Consider the following 18794-nt stretch of genomic DNA (forward strand, 5'->3'; position numbering starts at 1 on the left):
ATTTCTGCTAATACATATACACTCTTGCCAATTCAAATTTTGTTCCTGATGGCACAGCTTTCTAGCCATAAAAAGCCTCATGCTTTGTAATCATGTGTTGTTGTGGGGCATTGGTATTTGGGGGCTTGATTAATGAACAGCCTAAGGACACAGAGAGAGAAGCACATAGTTTTGGCCAGATAACAAAAATATCTGTGAAGAAAAAACCCTCTGTTTTTAGAGAAAGTGATTAAATGAGAAAAGATGTTGATAATGATTTAATTATTACAATGCCATCTATTAGAACTTGAACTACAGCAGAATATTTGGGATTATGTCAATTTTAATCAATCATATAACATCTGTAATCAAGATTTTAAAAAAGGAATAGGACAATATGACTTTATACTGGCCTGACTGGGAAATGTCCCTCTCAAGAGGCTTGACTGCAGAGGCGGGTGGTTAATCCAAAAGTATTTTTTTTATTTTATAATTTTTTTTGTGTGTGTGGGGGGGTTTAAATAGTGCTCTATTGTAAAAGTGATGCTTTAGCTCAACCTCCAAATCTGAAAACGATTTTAATTCTGGCAGAAGCCTGCAATGGTAATTGGGTAGAAAAAGAAAGAGTCCTGCAGCGATCGAACTGAGCTGAGTCAATGACAGACCGGCGCTGCAAACCCAGTTGAATAAGTTGACAGTACTGCATGACATGAGACGAGATGAGATTACTTTCTAACACAATCCTCCATCCATACCGTTTTAAGCCCTCCTCATTTCTCTAGTTTAATGGAAAAGGAAATTAGAAAAACCAGTTAGTTTTCAGTTACAATACCTCAAATATTATTTCTAATTTCATTTTAATATTTTGTTAAAACCATAACTTTGGCTAACATTTAGCTCAATCTCCTCGAACTGACATTCCACCTATATTAAGTCTCCTAACCCAGATCAATTTCGATGGCTTTATGGGACTTTAAATCAAATTGAGACAAGACTGTAATTTTTTTCCCCCCAGGTTAGTTGAGCAGTTCTCTCAAAAGAATTGGTGTTTTTATAACTTTTCTCATTGTTATGGTTCTGTCTGTTTAAATGAAAGCTGCCAGGAGAAAAGTTTCTGCTAAGAAGAGGCAACTCAAAGATTTTATTTAGGATAACTATCTAATGTTCCTATACATAAAAAGCCAGACAGCTTTAAAGTGAGCTTTAATTGAAACATTGTGAAAGGGAAGTTGGAATATCTTAGGCCCCGTCCACACAAAGCCAAACCCTGGCCTAAACGCAAAAATTTTTCACCAAACCAGCCTCTCATCCATACGAAGCCGGCGTTTCGGGGGTCTGTAAACTATCTTTTTTTTTATTAAGCCTTCAGAGTGAGAAGATTTTGAAACGCCGTTTTCGCGTTTCCATCTTTAAGCTCTAACCGCATTTTTTTTCTTACACGCATGCGTCATAGCGTCGCCTCTAAACACGCATGCACGACACAGTTTCACAACAACAATGGCGCCGTACTGTGTTGAATGGTTGCTGCTCATGCTACTCACCCTGCTGTCGGGCTTACAACAGAATCTTCTTCTGGAATATCTCCAGGAAGAACAGAGCAATATCGACGACATAGTTCAGCACCTGAATTTGACTGAACCACGAAAATTGACCTGAGGGCAACCGTGTATAAATATTAGTGCGCATGCCCAACATTTCGTCGCCTATTTTTGCTTTGGCACCACAGCGCCACTTATAGGCCTGGCATACATTTTGCAGCGTTTTCATGTATTCGTGTGGACGATCACATTTATTTTACGTCTCCGTCTTTACGACAAATGTTCTGGAAAATATTAGCGTTTCGTGTTCGTTTTGACTTCGTGTGGACGGGGCCTTAGAGTTGACTTCTCAAATCGAAAACAGTCCTGACACAGCCTCTCCTTTATAGAAATGTGACACATAGATTAAAGAGCCTACATCATGCAAACTTAACTGCTTTGAGCTTTTAACTTTGTTAAAAAGCTATTTATTGATCAGCTAAACCTTTCTGAGCAGCAGTCCCTCCCTGCCCTGAAAATACATTAATGGCACCTACTTTGACTACGCTGCACCTGCCCAGTAAACTACACACTCTCCTGCCAACTTTAAGTGGTGACGTGAGGCAGAGTGATCTTTTTTGCTCAAAGCAGTGATAAATTTGCTCTATTAGCAGCTAATCTGCACAGTGACAGCAGCTGTCCCTATTTAGTAATGAAAATTTGTTCATTTTGGTTGTTTTAAGGTCTCAGACTTTGTTTATCTGTCCTAAAGAGAATAATCATCGGAAGAGGCTCTTCACCAACATGATGAGAGGCAGCGCTGTAGTGTAGGTAAGAGTCTTTCTTCAAAGTTAGGAGAAAACCACTATTACCCTGTGACAAACGAACACTCTATAGCCCTAAAGGCAATGTTTCGTATATATATATATATATAAACAGGCTTAAAAGAAATATGATACTGGACATTTATAGTTAGATAATTCAATGCCTTTTCTTAGTCATAAACCGAACAATAATAAATAGCTTGTGTTTTTAATCCTAATTTTTTCCATTTATTTGTTGTCCTGGTCAAAACACTTGTGCAAAATCATAATGGAGAACAGGCAAATAAAATAAACTATCCATGATTTTATACCAAACCTATTAGATCTGTCCTTTGATTTACTTATGATAAATTATATTTTAGTCCAGCTCTATAAAACAAAAAAGTTAAAGACAGACTTAAATGCTTTTTTGTGGGGAAAAAATACTATTACCGTAAGTGTTTTTCTGTTTTAGGTGTCTAGTTGGTATATATTTTGTAATATCCAAGGTAAACACATTTAAATTCTTAAATTCTTCACTTAAATTCCTTTGGCTTCTTTGATTCTCTCTTTTTAAATACTACCAGATAAACCTATTTGTCTTATTTCAAAGAGTGTTTTCTGTTTTATTTCATTTAGATGAAAGCCCCAAAGTATTCATATTGTGGGTAAATTTAGGTTTAAAGTAACATTTTATTTACACAGTGTGTTTTTTCTGACTGGAAGTAATATTAACCTTCAGCACTGACCCCACCAGGGTCCCGGCTTGAATCTTAAAGAAAACCTGTTAAGCTGAAAAGTAGGGTGATAGCAGAAGTCCCTCCAACCTCCTATACCAGGATTGAAAGCGTGCAAAAATCTGGTTGGAAGAGTTTGAAGAGCAAGACATTGTTTCATAAACCATGATTAAAAATAGTTAAAATAGCTTGTATATCCTATGAGAAAGAGAGAGAAGTCTTCCCCCCAGAAACCAACATTTTGATTAAATTACAATAACTTTAAATCTATGCCACCGGCATGAATAGTTTGGGCCTTAACTGTATATATTATCTAACTAAGATGAAAACAACAGCTACTCTTAGAGACACACTAATAGGAGGTTTTCCCCTTCAGTGTCTGCTAAATATAATGCATAATATGGTACGTATACAATGCAGGAATGAGCTTTAATATTTCTGAATGTTTCTCATTACTTGTTTTATTTAATTCAGCTGAAAATATTCTGCAAATTTCAGCTGCAAGAAACTTTTAGGCTTTAAAGACTTTGGTAACCTCGTCTGTTAAATAGAATTGAAATCTTTCTTTAAAAACAAAAACAAAGAAGCAGCCTAATTAACTCATTAAACAATTCTCCTGCTGTTGCTGAAGGGTCAAATTAGAGGGATTTTGATTTTCTTCAAATATTCCTATTTCCCAGAGTACGGATGCAAGCGCCTCTCAGACCTTAAGGTAATTACTTCTACAAAAGGACAAATCTCAATTGTAACACAATTTCTAATTATTAGGTCTGCTAGTATCAAAAACTGCCGTCCCATGAAAGGAAAAAGGGAGCCGTATAATCCACTGAGCTGAGAGGACAGTTCCCATTTTTCTATAGCCGCAGTTTTAAAGCAGACGAGAGCATTAGAGGGAAGACCCGTCACGGCTCAACACCTGAAGGGTACGGAAAGAGAACAAGATATGACAGAGCTCAAACTTGTATCCTCTCCCGCACTGCTTTTTTAAAATTATTTATTTAAGGGACGCTGATAACTTAGAGTATACCAGTCAGTGCAAAACCCCACCTCTGCAGCCACAGCTCAGAGAAGCCCTTCTGCTTTAATAAAAAAACAGATATATTTATTTTCAACAGGAACTCTGCCTGCCAGATCGTTTTTCCAGCCAATGTACCATAAAAAGACCCATTTCCCGAATAATCAAACTTCAGCCACTGACTGTCCCCCTATCAACACCTTTGATCTTTTTCCAACATGGCAGCCATTTTCATCATAGCAGCAATGTAATTTCCCAGTGGGTAGTGGGGGCCGCAGTGGTGCAGACTCCCAGAATAATGTAATGTGGAGCCACCATTAAGAAGTTGGAAGGCCCTCTTTTTGTGGGAAGCATTTGCATTCAAATCATTGAGTCTGAAATTGGTTCTACCTGTATGGGATCAGGACTATCTCCTGTGGGTTCCTACCGCCAGTTTCCGCAGTTTTCATAACCTTTGAGACTGGAAATGCTAATGTTTTTTGATGGGCAGACTACATTTTTTTCTCTTGGTTCTCCCAACAAGGTTAGTTCTTGGATGAGCAGCAGAGCCTTTCATCAGTCCATGGACACATTATGACTAACAAACCACTAAGTTCCTTATATTTCTGCAAAGTTGAAGCACACTGGATGGAGGTTGAATCATGACAAAGCAATAATCAAAGCTAAAAAAAATGTATTTTCAGTTCCATACAGAAATAAATTATAGCTATCCCTTGCACACTACAACATAAGGTTACAGCAAAACAGACAGAAAGATTATTCTTCCAAAATAAAATTTGCAGTATGGTGAACATACCCAGCTAAGACAGGTCCTACGAAACATGTTTCTTTACTATTAAATGTTTTATATCATCAACAGAACTTAAATAAACGTAGATAAACTTTCAAATTATTGTTTCATCAACTAAAGTAGAAAACAACTTTTATACAAACTTTGTCTGATCTAGAGATTTGAAATTATTCACGGCATCTTCTGGTAGGCTTGAGCAATATGGCTTAACAATAAAAACTTACTTTTATCTTCATCAAAACACAAAGACAGAATTACTATTTTAAAATTACTTTAATTTCAATCAGCCCTTTTGGAAGTTGACTTAAGTTTAAACTGTGAAGTATGCTATGAGTCAACCTGGCATTTCATTGTAAACAATCAAAATATAACACACCAGATGTTTGCAGCTGTTGGTATAATAGAATGATCTAGCTTCGAGTATACATTAAAGAATAGAAAGTGACGACTGCTTAAATACATTTTCTACAGAATGATATTACAGGTGTGAAAGGTTTTGGAAACTGCTAGTGCTATAAGATCTGGACTGCATTTTAGAAAAACAAATAATACTCATAGTAGAACAGGGTGGAGTTCATGTGATGGTCTGCTACTGTTTTGCTAAAGAACCGTGATGTTTTTCTATAATTGGTGAGACAATGAAATTCTACTCTCTGAAAATATTGCAGGAAAACATCCAGACATCAGTTCACCATGTGCTCAGGCACAAGTAACTTATAAGATAAGGGGGGTCCCAATATCATACAACTTTTTCATTTCCGATACAATACCAATATTGCAGTTTTTACAGTAGTATACCATTATTGATCTCATAAGTTATCAACAAAAAAGATGCATATATTTATTGCAAGTTTTTAAATGTAAAATTAAAGTTAAAGTTTCACAAACTCAGGACTCCAGTCAACAACGATCTGTATTACAGCAATTGGCCCATTTTGTTATTGACCAGGGAGTTTCATAAACAGAAGTGGAGTTTTTCCATCAGCTTACCAATATCCAAGATTTCAACTATTGGTTTTTTGTAATATTTCATATCATTATCAGACTGACTACTAATATTGCAAGACTACTTTCTGGAGCACACAAATGGGTTCACTTTTCATATCGCTCAAAAACAGATGTTTATGTAGGGGGTTGACTTAGTCAATGAAAACAAATAAATTTCATTAACATCCTTTAAATCTAACTTTAAAAGGTTACTTAAGGGGACATAACTAACTTATTGCATTTCATCACAATCATGTTGGCAGTTGTTGCTGAAAAGTGTTGTACAGTACAACCAGTTATCATATTTAAAAGGGAGATGTCATTTTTATAACTGGTATAACCTAGGTTTGGATAAGTCATTTGAAAACTATAGTTTTTAATCAGGAAAGGGATTTTAGTCAAATGTCCACAGTTGTTTTGTGTTCAGACATTTCAGAGTGACAACTTACTCCAAACAAAAGACATTTATATGCATTACAAATATTTTTTGTAGTACTAGTAAGTCACATGATGGTTCCTAAGATTTGAAAAAAAAAAAGGAATTTATTTTGGCCACCAAAAAAAAACCATGTCAGTCAACCAGTAGACTGTGTGGCTTCTTTGTCTTTTTTTTTTTATTTAGAAAAGTATTGAATTTTTGGCAATTTTTCATCATGATGTGGCAAAACCCCCTCAGCTGCATCCACAGTTATCCACTTTAATATTTGGTAATGTCATAAAAAAAACCTCCAGAACACGACTAATTAAAGCAATTAAAGGTGTGAAGGAACAAGAGTAGCCAAGAGTAGAATATTTAGTTCATTTCCTTCATTTCAGTAACTCGCCACTAAAACATTAACTTCATTCAGATAAAAACTGGTTTCATCACTCATTCACTCATTCAAGACTCATTCAAAATAAGCTTAAATAGGGTTGACATCATATATTTTTAACATAACACAATGATATACCCCCTGAACGAAACTATGATGGGAGGAGAGTAAATTGTTCTGCTGTTTGCTTTGAACACATGAGTTCAGTTCGAAAGCTGGAAATGCAATCTTAGGTAAAAAGGAGCCAGCAAAGGATTTGTAGCGTGGCTCCACGCTCCCTATCAAATATACATGACGAGCTCCACTCCAGAGTATGAGGTAAAAGGTATTCCTCCCAATTATGAAAACTGAATTTTAATCCTTGATGTTTCCTTGGGATTAAATGCCTTTTTTTATATTTGGAAGACACATTTAGTCTAAAGATGTTTCTCTTTTATCCAACCTTACTACAATGTCTTTTAAACTCCCAGAAGCAGATGCAGTAGCCATAACAAGAACTAATTTAGTGCAAACACTTGTGCTGCCTCCAAGGAACTCCAACCCCAGACTGTTGACTGACAAGCCCTTAATAATCAATTCACAAGCATGTCGATCCTAAGCAACACTTGATCTGAGCTTCTCCCATCCAAGTTCCAAATGGTTCACGGCAACGTACTGACACCAAAACATCAAATTATAATGCTCTCAGAAATTGATTACCTGGAGCGCCCAGACTGACTGTAATCAGAAAGAAACATGATTGTTTTTTTGTTCTTCTCAGGGTCTTTTCACCTTCCCCTGGAAGGAAATGTATTGATCTCCACACCCACTCTTAGATCCATACAAACCATTAAAGAAACTACCAGAATTCACCATCAAGTTGAGTTAGTGATTGCAGATATAAAAGAGCAATTGACAGAAAAATAAAACTACTGGCAGCATTTGGTTAAGTAATCATACAAAACAACTGCCAGCATGCCCAGATCTGTCCATCAAAGCTTGTTCACCTGGAAAACAAGCTGCAAGATGCTAAAAGAAGTCCCTAAATGAAGAGGGTATCGCATGGTTTACAACAGGTTCTTGTTACAGTTGATAGCACTTGAACATCAGACAAGTGATGCTTTCATAGAAGGTGAGCAAGCAAGACCCTTTTCTCTTTACAAATACATGAAGTACAGATTGAACTGAAAACAGGGCAAATATACACTGCAAGTTTAGTGCAGGAATTGGCTCATGGAACAGATACAGCAAAAAAGTCACACCTTCAGTTGGAATAGTGTACTTCCTTATAGACCGCAACAGATAGTTTGGAGGGCAATATTACAGGACCAATAGGCTCCATAGATAAGGCCTTTAAATGTCAAGATACAGTCATTTAGACATCAGTTGAGTGTAAATTCTATTTTTCTCTATTTTAAGTGTTTTAACATGTTGAGATAAAAAGAACTGCAATTTTACAGACATTATTTAAAAAAAATCTTAAAATTTCTTTATCATGTTGCTCATCCCTACTTTGAAAACTTAAGAGAATGTTTTTAAATGTATGTGTTGGTGTTGGATTTTAGCTCAAACTTGTCAGAAAACCTGGATTGTGAAAGTGCCTTTTTTTTCAGGTGAACTTTTATACAAATCAGAAAAGTTATTGATTTATGTCATTCCCAGAAATGTGCTAACATTAGCCTGACTTGCTATCTGTTTCTGTCTCTATTCAAGTAAAAGAAGTGATTCCAAAAATCAGGGACTCCCCTGCATGCAGACGGTGCTGTAAAGCTACGTTCAGATTGGACGTGTTTGCAGCAGTAGAAACAGCCACTTTACATTCAAAGTCATTGGTTGACCCACATCAGGGGGCATCTAGAGGTCTTGCAGAACGTCTAGAGCAGCAGGAGCAGCGCATCTTGACACATCTGAGCAGCAACTCATGAGCTCTTGAGCATCTGAGAAGCATGAAGCACTCCGTAAGCAGCAGATGCTGGAGTTGGAACATTTCAACTTTGGCTGCTGGACACACCAGATCAATCAATCAAAGAAGCAGATCTGAGAGCTAGCAGGGAGATAGACACAGCACTGCTCAAGCAGAGCATTATGATCACTCTCCTGAAACAGTTTAATAAATGCCTAAATCAATGTTTGGTGTAAACGTAGCAAAAGTGTTGTTGCCTGTGTAACGGTTTACCTATTGTGAAAGAAACCGCCAAACAATTGTAAATGAATCATGGCAAACTGTTAATATTGCTACTATAACACTCACAATAACATGCATACACTCAAGTCAAATTCTTCTTTGTACCTTTGCAGGAAACAAGATGAACGAAAAAATGTCCAAGGGAGATTTATTTAAAGATTTTCACTTAAAAAAAATAAAAATAAATAACATAAACTCAATCTTAGGAGAATCATATATGTAAAATAACAGGTTTTGATTCCGTTAAGTCCTAATGTGTTAGGGTTATCTGTGACAAATACATTTGCAACCTTTGTGCACTACTTTACAGCATTGAGATACCCATTTCTACTGCTCCAAAAAGATACCTGGGATACATCAGTACAAAATGGCTGACTCATTATATAGTGAATGACTGGACAATTCATTCACAGCTTTTAACTATCTAGGGCTATTTAAAATGCCTCAGTCGTACAGTGCCAGTGAAAGACATTAAATACCAATGAATAGGAAGCATTTGTATGCAAAATTGCAGAGAGACCAGAGACAGAGCTGCAGACGTACAAACCTCCATGTAATCAGGGGGCAAATCTGCTTGTACCGTCTGTGCCTAGCTGTGGGGGCGTGAGGGGCAAGCGGGTGGCTGAAGCTATTGTCTCCAAGCGTCGGTCCACATGATTGACCTAGCCAGTGTCTACATTAACACGGATCAACTCCTGTGGGTATCATTTCCTGGAAAAACAGCTGCTCCAGCACATTTGGCCAAATAACTCAACTTCTGTATGTGGACTAAAAAAAATGCCCTTTGTTCTGCCTTTCTGAATTTTACCCAACACAATCAATATACCTCTGAAAAAAGGAAAGAATGTTAGCAGCTTTCACTGTAAAATATTTTTCCATCTCGTTTCACTTATCCTTTCATCATTCATCCCCCTACAGTGTCGCCTTACTTATTTCCTGTTGTTTCTTGATAATACTTTTCTTGACTGTTGACGTTTTCTCTGACCGATTGGCTCTGCCTCACTCAAGTGAAACCACCTCCCAGCCACCACTTGGTCAAACCTCGAAGATATACCCGCCTGCCAGTTAATGAGCCTGTTTAGAAAGACAGCACCTCCACTAAACATTGATCACAAAGCCTAAAACCCTAGCACTCTTGGGGAAGCCATTTATCAAGGTGATAATTTATTTTCTAACACTAGATATGGTGTGTCGGGACTTGGGTTGTTTTCATCAAGCCCTGGTAGACACCATTTCAGGTCCAAATCAGGGTTATAATGTGCAGATTGAAACACACAGGGCTGTAAATCACTCAGGATCAGCTGCAAATACCTAAAAAGATCTGCTTCCAGTTGCTGAGTGGGCCAGGGAATAGTAATTTAGTAAGAGATGTGTGGCACATTTTCTTTGTGCTTCGATGTTCCACTGAGCATTAGTAGGGACACTGCGTGACTTATGGAAGGAGTAGTAGATTAAATGAAGGCTGGTCTCTTGTTTCCATCATGCTGACACGGGGTGCCCAATTACAGAGATGTGCCCCGTGTATCCAAAGAGGCCAAGCACCTGATGGGAGGAAGTGGCAGGAGCAGGGGACACTGCTTGTGAGTAGGCGAGGCTACCGCAGTGCACCGCTGCTCCCGCGCACTCTCAAGATGTTCCGCATCTCCCCCCTCTAATTGGCAGATTGCCTCAGAAGCGAGATGATTTAATGGCCTGTGTGTGTGTTTTTTCCTGCCTTAGTCAGCCATTAGCAGGGACATCTGTAACGAGTTGGCCGGGCGCACTGCTGAGAGCAGAAGCTGAGACCAACACTTTCTTGTCGGGGGGGGGCGGCGTGATAGTGACAGACTTGGGCAATGATCAAAGAGCTCAGAGGCATTTCTCTGGGTTACAATAATCGAGATATCTTGTTTGGATCTGTCCAAGGCTGCAGAAAAACCTGTAATCAGTTGTTTGATGTTGTTTACTTTGTAAAAGCAACATTAACTCAAAGAGAATGGTTATCATTGGCGAAAGGGAAGCTTGTTGTTTTTGTTTTTCAACGGTGGCTATGATCAGATCCTATTCAGTGCACTCGCAACATATAAGGTAAATTTTTTCAACATAAAATTAAAAGTGTTATTAGTCGTCATAGGTCAATGCTTTATTGAACCCCTTTTCTTTGCCCGCACATCTGCACACAAAAATTGTCCATTCTTCTATGAAAATATTTAAAGCTCAATTAAATAGCCAATGTCTCTGTACAGTTTTTCCAAGTTGGACAGAAAGATATACATATGATTTTCTTCAATAGGAAAACATGGTTCAGTGAAGGAACATAAGATATGCCATTTATACCAAAGTAAAGAGGGAAAGCAAACACAAAAAACAGGGAATACACAAAAAAGTCTTGGGTTGCCCTACAGTTATGAAACCTCTAAAGATACAATAGAGGTATCGATGATTAAAATATAAGAAACAGAAATCAAGTATTTCTAACACAGTATTTAGAAAATGTGACATTTCTCTCATTGAGGCATCACCCTTAACCTGTCTGTTATGTCCCTTAAATTGTTAATAAACTGAAAATGAATCTTCTAATGAGATTTTTCTTTCAACTGAAATTCTTTCTCTCATAAGGTCTAGATTTTATGGATTACACACTGGTTCTACAAACAGACTCTATGGTTTGAGCTGTGAATTACTGCAGCTCATTCAGTGTTACCAAACAGGCCTCCGTAGGGGTTATACTGAGCACTTTATTCTACCTTTCAGCTCAATAGATGACCAGGATTTGGTAAGTTAAGTTTACATTTGTGCGATAGCCTTTCTATTCTTGAACAACACTTCTGGCTATAGCCTCCACTGCTTCTGCTGAAGTTAAGAGTCGTAGGGAAGTCATATTTAAATGTCAAATCATTCTGGCTTAAACATTTATATAAATGTACTCTTAATCAGACTATATTGTCCCAAAATTTACAAATTTTCTGTTTTTAAAAGAAATCCTGTTTTTTTCCCGTTACCTTATGCAGACCAGTTAGTTATACGTCAGCCTGTACACCTAAATTCGGCCAATCATATATCAACGGTCATCTGTCAATCAAATTCTTTTGGTCATAGCATCTTGATTCATATGTCGTAGCTAATACAAGCAACGGTTAAAATAAGAATCATTTACTTTACCACTGAGTTCCATTTTAGTGTTCAAGGGGATGGACGTTTGTGTCTTCGGCAGGAATAAAGCTAAAAGAACTGGCAGCGTTGCGAAGCAAGGGCTCAAACATGTACAGCTGTAAGCCTTCTACACCAAACGAAGCTTCTGCCGCCCTGGCGTCCCCTTTCACAACAACTTCGTCCCTGCTTTCCTCCTCTAAATTAAAATTTTTTTGATGAAGTAGACTCATCCACGGCCTCCGACACAAAGCTCTCCTCCTCTTGCATGTTTCCGCTGTCCATAGCGTTCCTTGACAGTGTCGTTGCTAAGTCACCAATTTAGTGCTACTTGGTCCCAATGTTATTTCCCAATGGGAACCTACTAGCAGTTCACTTTATTCACTCGTGTAGTCGTGCACCACTCTGGAGAATTCAAAAAATGCAATAATTGGAACAGCAGTTTCCCTACGACTTTAAACATTTCAGCATAATGCTGCCACTACTATGTCTACAGTATATTTTAGTCAGCTGGTCTACGGTAATTCACTAAGACATATAGATTTTTAATCTGATTGGTGGCGATGATCTGCAGGTTTGTTTCAGCAGAACAACAGAACTAAAAAGAGGGATTCAACACACTGTTTGTATCTTTGTGGTCTAACTCAATAAAGTTGCAGTTTTGTCAGGATATGACCTTCAGAACTTGGGTTCAAAACCAATGGGCTATTACAAGGATGAAAGCAGAAAAGACCCCAAAAAGACACCCTGTAGCTAAAATAACATTAAATGATACTTTCACGGCCTTTGACCAAACAACTTGCTATTAAAGTAATCCTGTTAGGTCTCTAGGGTTTTACTATTCTTCTGGTGTGAGGGTGCTTCCTGTCACAGAAAGGATCTTTGCAGGTGGCAGGGCTGACCGGTGCTGCTGCACACCTGAGAACATTTCTCAATCAAGATGACTAGTGTCTGTATAAGGAGGCAAAGGGTCATCTGTCTTTACTGGATTATTACTGCTAATGGTATTCCATCCAAAGACCTAAACCAGTAATATCTTTCTAGTTGAAATTGTCTTATTTTAAATCTCTTTAATGAGGACTCTGTTATTGTTCCAGGCAACCAGTGAAAATAATTTTGTCTCCGATCTTCATGGAAAAGGTCTTACCTGTGTGCAGCGGTTCTCAGTCTTCATTATCTGCCTGTTCTGCAGCACGTCGTCTCTTGCAAGTACCAACGCTCTCGGATTTTACTAAAATTCTCCTCGACCTCTGAGGTCCAGTCTGCAAAGCCTGCTGGCTCTAACTCTTACAGATCCGTGCTACCTCTCCTTCATCCCTCAGACCAACCAGAAAGTTAAACTGACTTCCTGCTGTTCTCTCCTTTCATACTCTTGTTTTTTTTTTGTTAAAACTCATGTGGGTCAAAAAACTTCAAACCAACATTTGAGATACAACTTCTTGCAGCTTTGCTGTCCACACGCACTGAACGCATTTGCTCACGGCTAAAATATTATAGCTTAAACCAGAGTTTGGCCTTAAAGGCTTCTACTTTCAGGCTGTGTATCACCATTTTTATTTCTTAGCCTTTCTCTCCTGAGCTTGTTTCTGTAACAAGGTCTGGATGACGAAGGGAGCCCCTTTTTTTGAACAAGTGAGGCCTCAGACAGAGGTGTGGAGAAAGCTTTAAGGCCTTTTTGAAGCCTGACGGCCATCGGTATTCTTACCATAGCCTCTGTGGATTTCGCTGCTACCTGCAAACTGGGTCAGGTTTTGCATTATTTTAGAGATTTGTATCTCACTGGGAGGAGAGAAGGAGCTTTTGCACATGCAGGCATGCAGACGAACACCTGCGTTTTGCCTCCCTCTGTTTTCCCCTCTGCCTCTCTCTTTCACACATGCATTATTGAGTTAAATAACATACACACATATTTGTCATCCTAGCCCATAAATGTCAATTGAAAGCTGACAAATGAGCTAGCCTCATATTGAGAAAATCATTTCAGAAGGAGCCTTCACTGACATTGATAAGGAGTACTATTATTGATTACAGCACTCAAAAAGTCTGCACTTTCACAGCATTTACATGCAACTTTGTCAAGGTTTATTACCATTCCTGTCATACAAATTGGATTTACTGCAGTTGTAAATCTTAAATTCATACTTTAGCATAAATTAGCAAGTAAAAGTTCTGCAGCATCCGCTGTGGACTGTTTCGATTAAGTTTTATAGCCATTTCTGTCATTATTCCTCTTGAATTTTGAGTCACTGTTTCAGGTTTTCCACCGTTTCTAATTCCAATCATTGAGCATTCGTCCTGTCAGTAGACGAACGAGGGACCAGGAGCAGATGCTGAGGGGCGTCAATAATGAGACACTGAAGAAAGGTAATTGAAGGGGACAGGAAAGCTGGCGAGACACCTCAGAAAATAAGACGGGAAAGAAAATAACCAAGTATGAGATAGAGGAGGAAGATATAGGAGAGACCATCTGAGGTGAATACAAATGGACAAAGGGGGAACAGGGGTGGTGGGTAGGGTGCAAAAGAATGTAAAATGAGAAGGACTCACTATTGAGTCATACGGAAAAAAAAGACAAAGAAATCCACATTAATCCCTAACCCAAAACATGGTCTCTTCTATAAATATAGAAGAAGATTTGGGCATTTGAAAAGGCTAGCTTCAGTCACTAGACCAATGCTGAAGTCCAACAATAGCCAGGAATTATTTTTATATGCTCTAAATGTCACCCAGATTATAGCCGCTTGAAGTATGAGGAGCCTTCAGTACTTCATAACAAGTCAAACAAGGAACATGTATGTCATCTTAAATGAGTCATCAATGCAGATATTATGATGTATTACAGCCTGCTCTCCCATTTGCTGCAAAAAGCAACTCTGAACCACCAAGGCATGGACCTCACCATAGTGCTGATCCAGATAGCACATCCTCCAGGAGCTTGATTGAAATGAGATCTGGGCTATTCAGATGTTAAATCAAAACTTGTCTTTCTTAAATCCCAAACCATTCTTCCTGCTAAATAAAGCCTTAGTTTTCAAGCCAAATTGTTTCCATCACTAATTGATAGTATAGTTTTTTATTAAGGTATAGTTCTAGGTAGTTTTACCTGCAGAACCAGTAGCTCAACAGCAATAAAGGAGCTTCAATACCACCCAACCAGCTTAAACATCACCCACCCTCCACCTTTAATTCCAGTCACCAGCCTTTTATTAGCCTTTATCCCATTGATGATTCCCCATAGTTACTTCCTTTGAACACTTTTAATAAAAAATGACAATAGACTTAGAAAATCTGACAAGAAGCTGCACTTTTGTGGATAACCTAACCGATTCATCTAACCATCACAAGATGTTATATGCTTTTAAATGTTTTAGTTTGGCATTTGTTCCTGCTCCTAACACTTCACCTTCAGAGAAATATTCTCCCTAAATAAATGATCCCACTAATTAACAAATTAGTAGGAGTAAATTTCTCTTGAGGTTGTATATTAAGCATTTAAAACTCAGTTTGACTTATTTTCTGTTCTACCATTCAGTTTCAATTTTCAGTTTCAGTTTCAGTTTTCAACTTTATGTCACACATCCAAGTCCTTGGAAAAATAACACATTCCTATGTCAATGAAAGGCAGCAAAACTCTCAGTTTTTATTCATTATATCACATGTATAAGAAGATTCAGGTTAAAAAATGTCACTGCACATCTGTGTCTTTAAAGGCGAATAGGGATTGTCCTATCCAATAATATATATTAACAGCTGCCCCTTAGCCTGACACCTGGTGCAAGGGCCATAGAGGGAACAATGACGATGCAAGACATCTTGCACACTATTTTAGCATCTTAAGTTATTAGCAACAAGTAACATACAGTAGCTGTTACACATAGCCTACTATCCTGAGAATTTTAATGCAAGTCATTTGCCTTAATATAGGACCACCAAGCTACTGCATCCTCCACTTCTTCAGGTCTAAATGCAGCCACAAAGCTTCACCATATCCACATCAATCTGTGGTTGATTACTCTGGTCGTCTTAATGGACCCAGATGTTTGGGAAGGAAAAAAATAATAATTCTAGAACTGAAAGTCCAATTTGTCCAAATAAATTTTAGTCTGTGATAAAAACATTTTTAAAGCAAAGTAATTTAAATTATTAAATGCAGTTTAATTTAATTTCCATAATTAAATAGTTTCAATTTAGCCAAATTTCCTTTCAATCCAATACATTTAATTTTGCATATGTAAATTAATTTTGGGCACATCAAATTCAGTTTCTGATGGCTCCAGTTTCTGCCTATAGAGGGTGGGCAAAAAAAAACACAAAAAAAACTGGTTTGTTAATGAGATATCAAAAGATGAAAGCTCATGATTGAAATATGAAACACATATTAAATATACAAGCCAGGTAAAAGTGGATGAAATGAGCATTCTCCACAGGGTGGCTGGGCTTTTCCTAAGAGATAAGGTGATTGGTCATCTGGAAGAGACTCTGAGAAAAGCCGCTTCTCTTCCACATCGAGAGGAGCCAGCTGAGTCGGCTCAGACATCTTTTTCGAGTATCCTCGGACGCCTCTTACGGAAACTCTTCCAGACACATCCCACCAGGAGGGGCCCCAGGGGACAACCCAGGACAAGATGGAGGACCTATGTATGTCGGCTACCCTGGAATGCCTAATAGTGCACAGTAACTACCAACGTCAACCCCATGCTTAAATAATATTTAACAAAGATTCCACAGGGAACCATCTTTTACAATTCTTTTAGCGTATCCACTCCATCCCCACTGCATCAGTTAGTGAAAGTTGAACAAAATGTAGAAAGGATAAGACTTAGACTTAGACAACAATAACCCAAAATTGATCAATCTTTTCTACTATTCCTTTATTTTTTGGATCAGTTTTATTCATTTATGCTCAAAAGGATGCAAATAATAAAGTTTGATGTTTCATTGATAAGCCAGGAATTTAACTTGAAGTTCTTTGAGGGGCTATCTTTTTCAGAAAAAAATGAAAAACAGGAACATTCTTTAGACATGACATACTCTGAAATCTATAAAAGGTTTGCATGTCTGGAATCGGTTTGGCGGCAAATAAGACCTCATAAATTGTATTCTTTTCTCATGGGGATGACAATGAGTTGTTACAAAACATTACTGTTTATTCATTTTACATTTTTCTGTTATACTGCATTTAGTTTTTCATTACCTCGGTTGCCAAAGTGATCATAAATAATAGCTTTTAATGGCTATCTATACAGTAGATTTTTATATTTTTAAACTAACTCTCCTGTGGTGACCCTACATGTTAGAAATCTATCTACTAAAGTAATAATTTTGCTGTTTTTCGGTAAATCTTAAAAGACAAAAAAAAACGGAATTCCACAAGGAGACAGATTGGTACCTTCCTTTTTATCCATTTATGTTCATCAAGATGAGTCCTGATTAACCTTTATTTGGAAAGCTTTCTTTGTCTTGGATGAATCTGGTTCATTGAAATCTATAGTAGATTCTAATAATGTTAAGATATCTATAAAGATTTGGTTTATTTGGCAACAGGTATTGGTAAATGTATAGTTCTAAACTATGTTGCGCATAGTTTGCAGCGCAGGTGCGCACCAGCAAAAGGCTGCATGGACAGGACTCCGTGCAGCCCTGCAGAGAGAGGAGCCACTTACTGCAGGTTCGAGCTGTTCCAATACACCGCATGACGGCTGCTGGCTCTGGAAAGGTGCAAGTTTGTAAGCGCCAGGGTGATGAGGCTGAGAGAAAACGTTACGAGAGCCATAATCCCCGTGCGTGCTGGTCCAACCCTGCCTCTTCCTCCGCTTTTTTTCTTTTTTTTTTTGCCTCCTTCTGTCCCAAATGACGGGTCGTTCACAACATCCCAGCGACCAGGAGCCCGTCTTCAACTTCAGTGACTTCTCTAAGGCTCAACGTTCCTCAATCCAAGCTCCATCGCGTAAAAAAACATCTTTACTTCAGCCCAAATCTCTACTTTTAAGTCTCTCCTTTTGTTCCCAATCTAAGCTTTCATTTAAAACAGCCGGCCAAAAAGCAAAAAGTCAAAAAAAAGGCGGAAATCTTCACATCTATTCGGTGTTTATTGTTGGTTATTCTGCTGCTAAAGTCGCATCCAAGCCGCTGGATCTTCGGTATTTAGAGATACCTGCCACTTCGCTCCCAGAAGCCGCAACAGCAGCCAAACGCTGCGCGCACAACGACACAAACCCGCCCTCTGATGGCAGAGAAGCGCGCACATGTCCGTCTACTCTGCCGCCACGCCCCCTCATCTCATGCACAATGCGTGCATGAGCTATAAATGAAACACAATTACAGTAGACAGTTAAAAAAAAGGAAACTTATGCCACATATTTTGCACAAACTTAGTTTCTCTTTCTAAATCATTTGGACCAGGTCTCCAAAGTCGCACCAGTAAGAATGCCTCTATTATAAAAATGGAAATAAGCAATGCATCAATTTAAAATAAGAGCTTTTTTAGAATCATTTTACATCCACAATGAAAAAAGGCTGTACTGCACCGCTCATCAATTAGTAATGAGATAAGGGCCATGCTGTAAGTGTTGTGTCCCTTCTCAGAGTGCCAGGGGAAGTAGCAGACATTTAAATATTTAAATATATATAAACCATATGAACAACACTTACACAACTTGACATAAATCAAAATGTTCCAATTATTTAAAGGTTGTATATCTAAGCTATAAATGTACCACCACTGCTCTGTGTTTTTCTTGTGTTGTCTTTGTCTATCCTCCCCATTCAAAGTTAAGGTGCACTTTAAATTATGTTGTTTTCTCAAATGAAGCCAGTGACTTATTCTCTTTTTTGCCATCCAATAGAAACTAGCTGAATACT

The 18794-nt window shown here is 38.1% G+C and overlaps 1 protein-coding gene across 1 annotated transcript in view; it reads right to left on the reverse strand.

The window, feature by feature from the left end:
* LOC107084034 (ephrin-A3-like) overlaps nucleotides 1–18143 on the reverse strand; it is a 124347-nt gene extending 106204 nt beyond the window's left edge. The window contains exon 1 of the mRNA XM_015373670.1: nucleotides 17597–18143. Coding sequence (XP_015229156.1) covers nucleotides 17597–17706 — 110 coding nt within the window. The 5' untranslated portion in view covers nucleotides 17707–18143. The remainder of the gene's footprint in view (nucleotides 1–17596) is intronic.
* Nucleotides 18144–18794: the final 651 nt, after the last annotated feature.

Source organism: Cyprinodon variegatus, unplaced genomic scaffold (assembly GCF_000732505.1).
Source record: "Cyprinodon variegatus isolate N-32 unplaced genomic scaffold, C_variegatus-1.0 Scaffold91, whole genome shotgun sequence".
Classification (NCBI taxonomy): domain Eukaryota; kingdom Metazoa; phylum Chordata; class Actinopteri; order Cyprinodontiformes; family Cyprinodontidae; genus Cyprinodon; species Cyprinodon variegatus.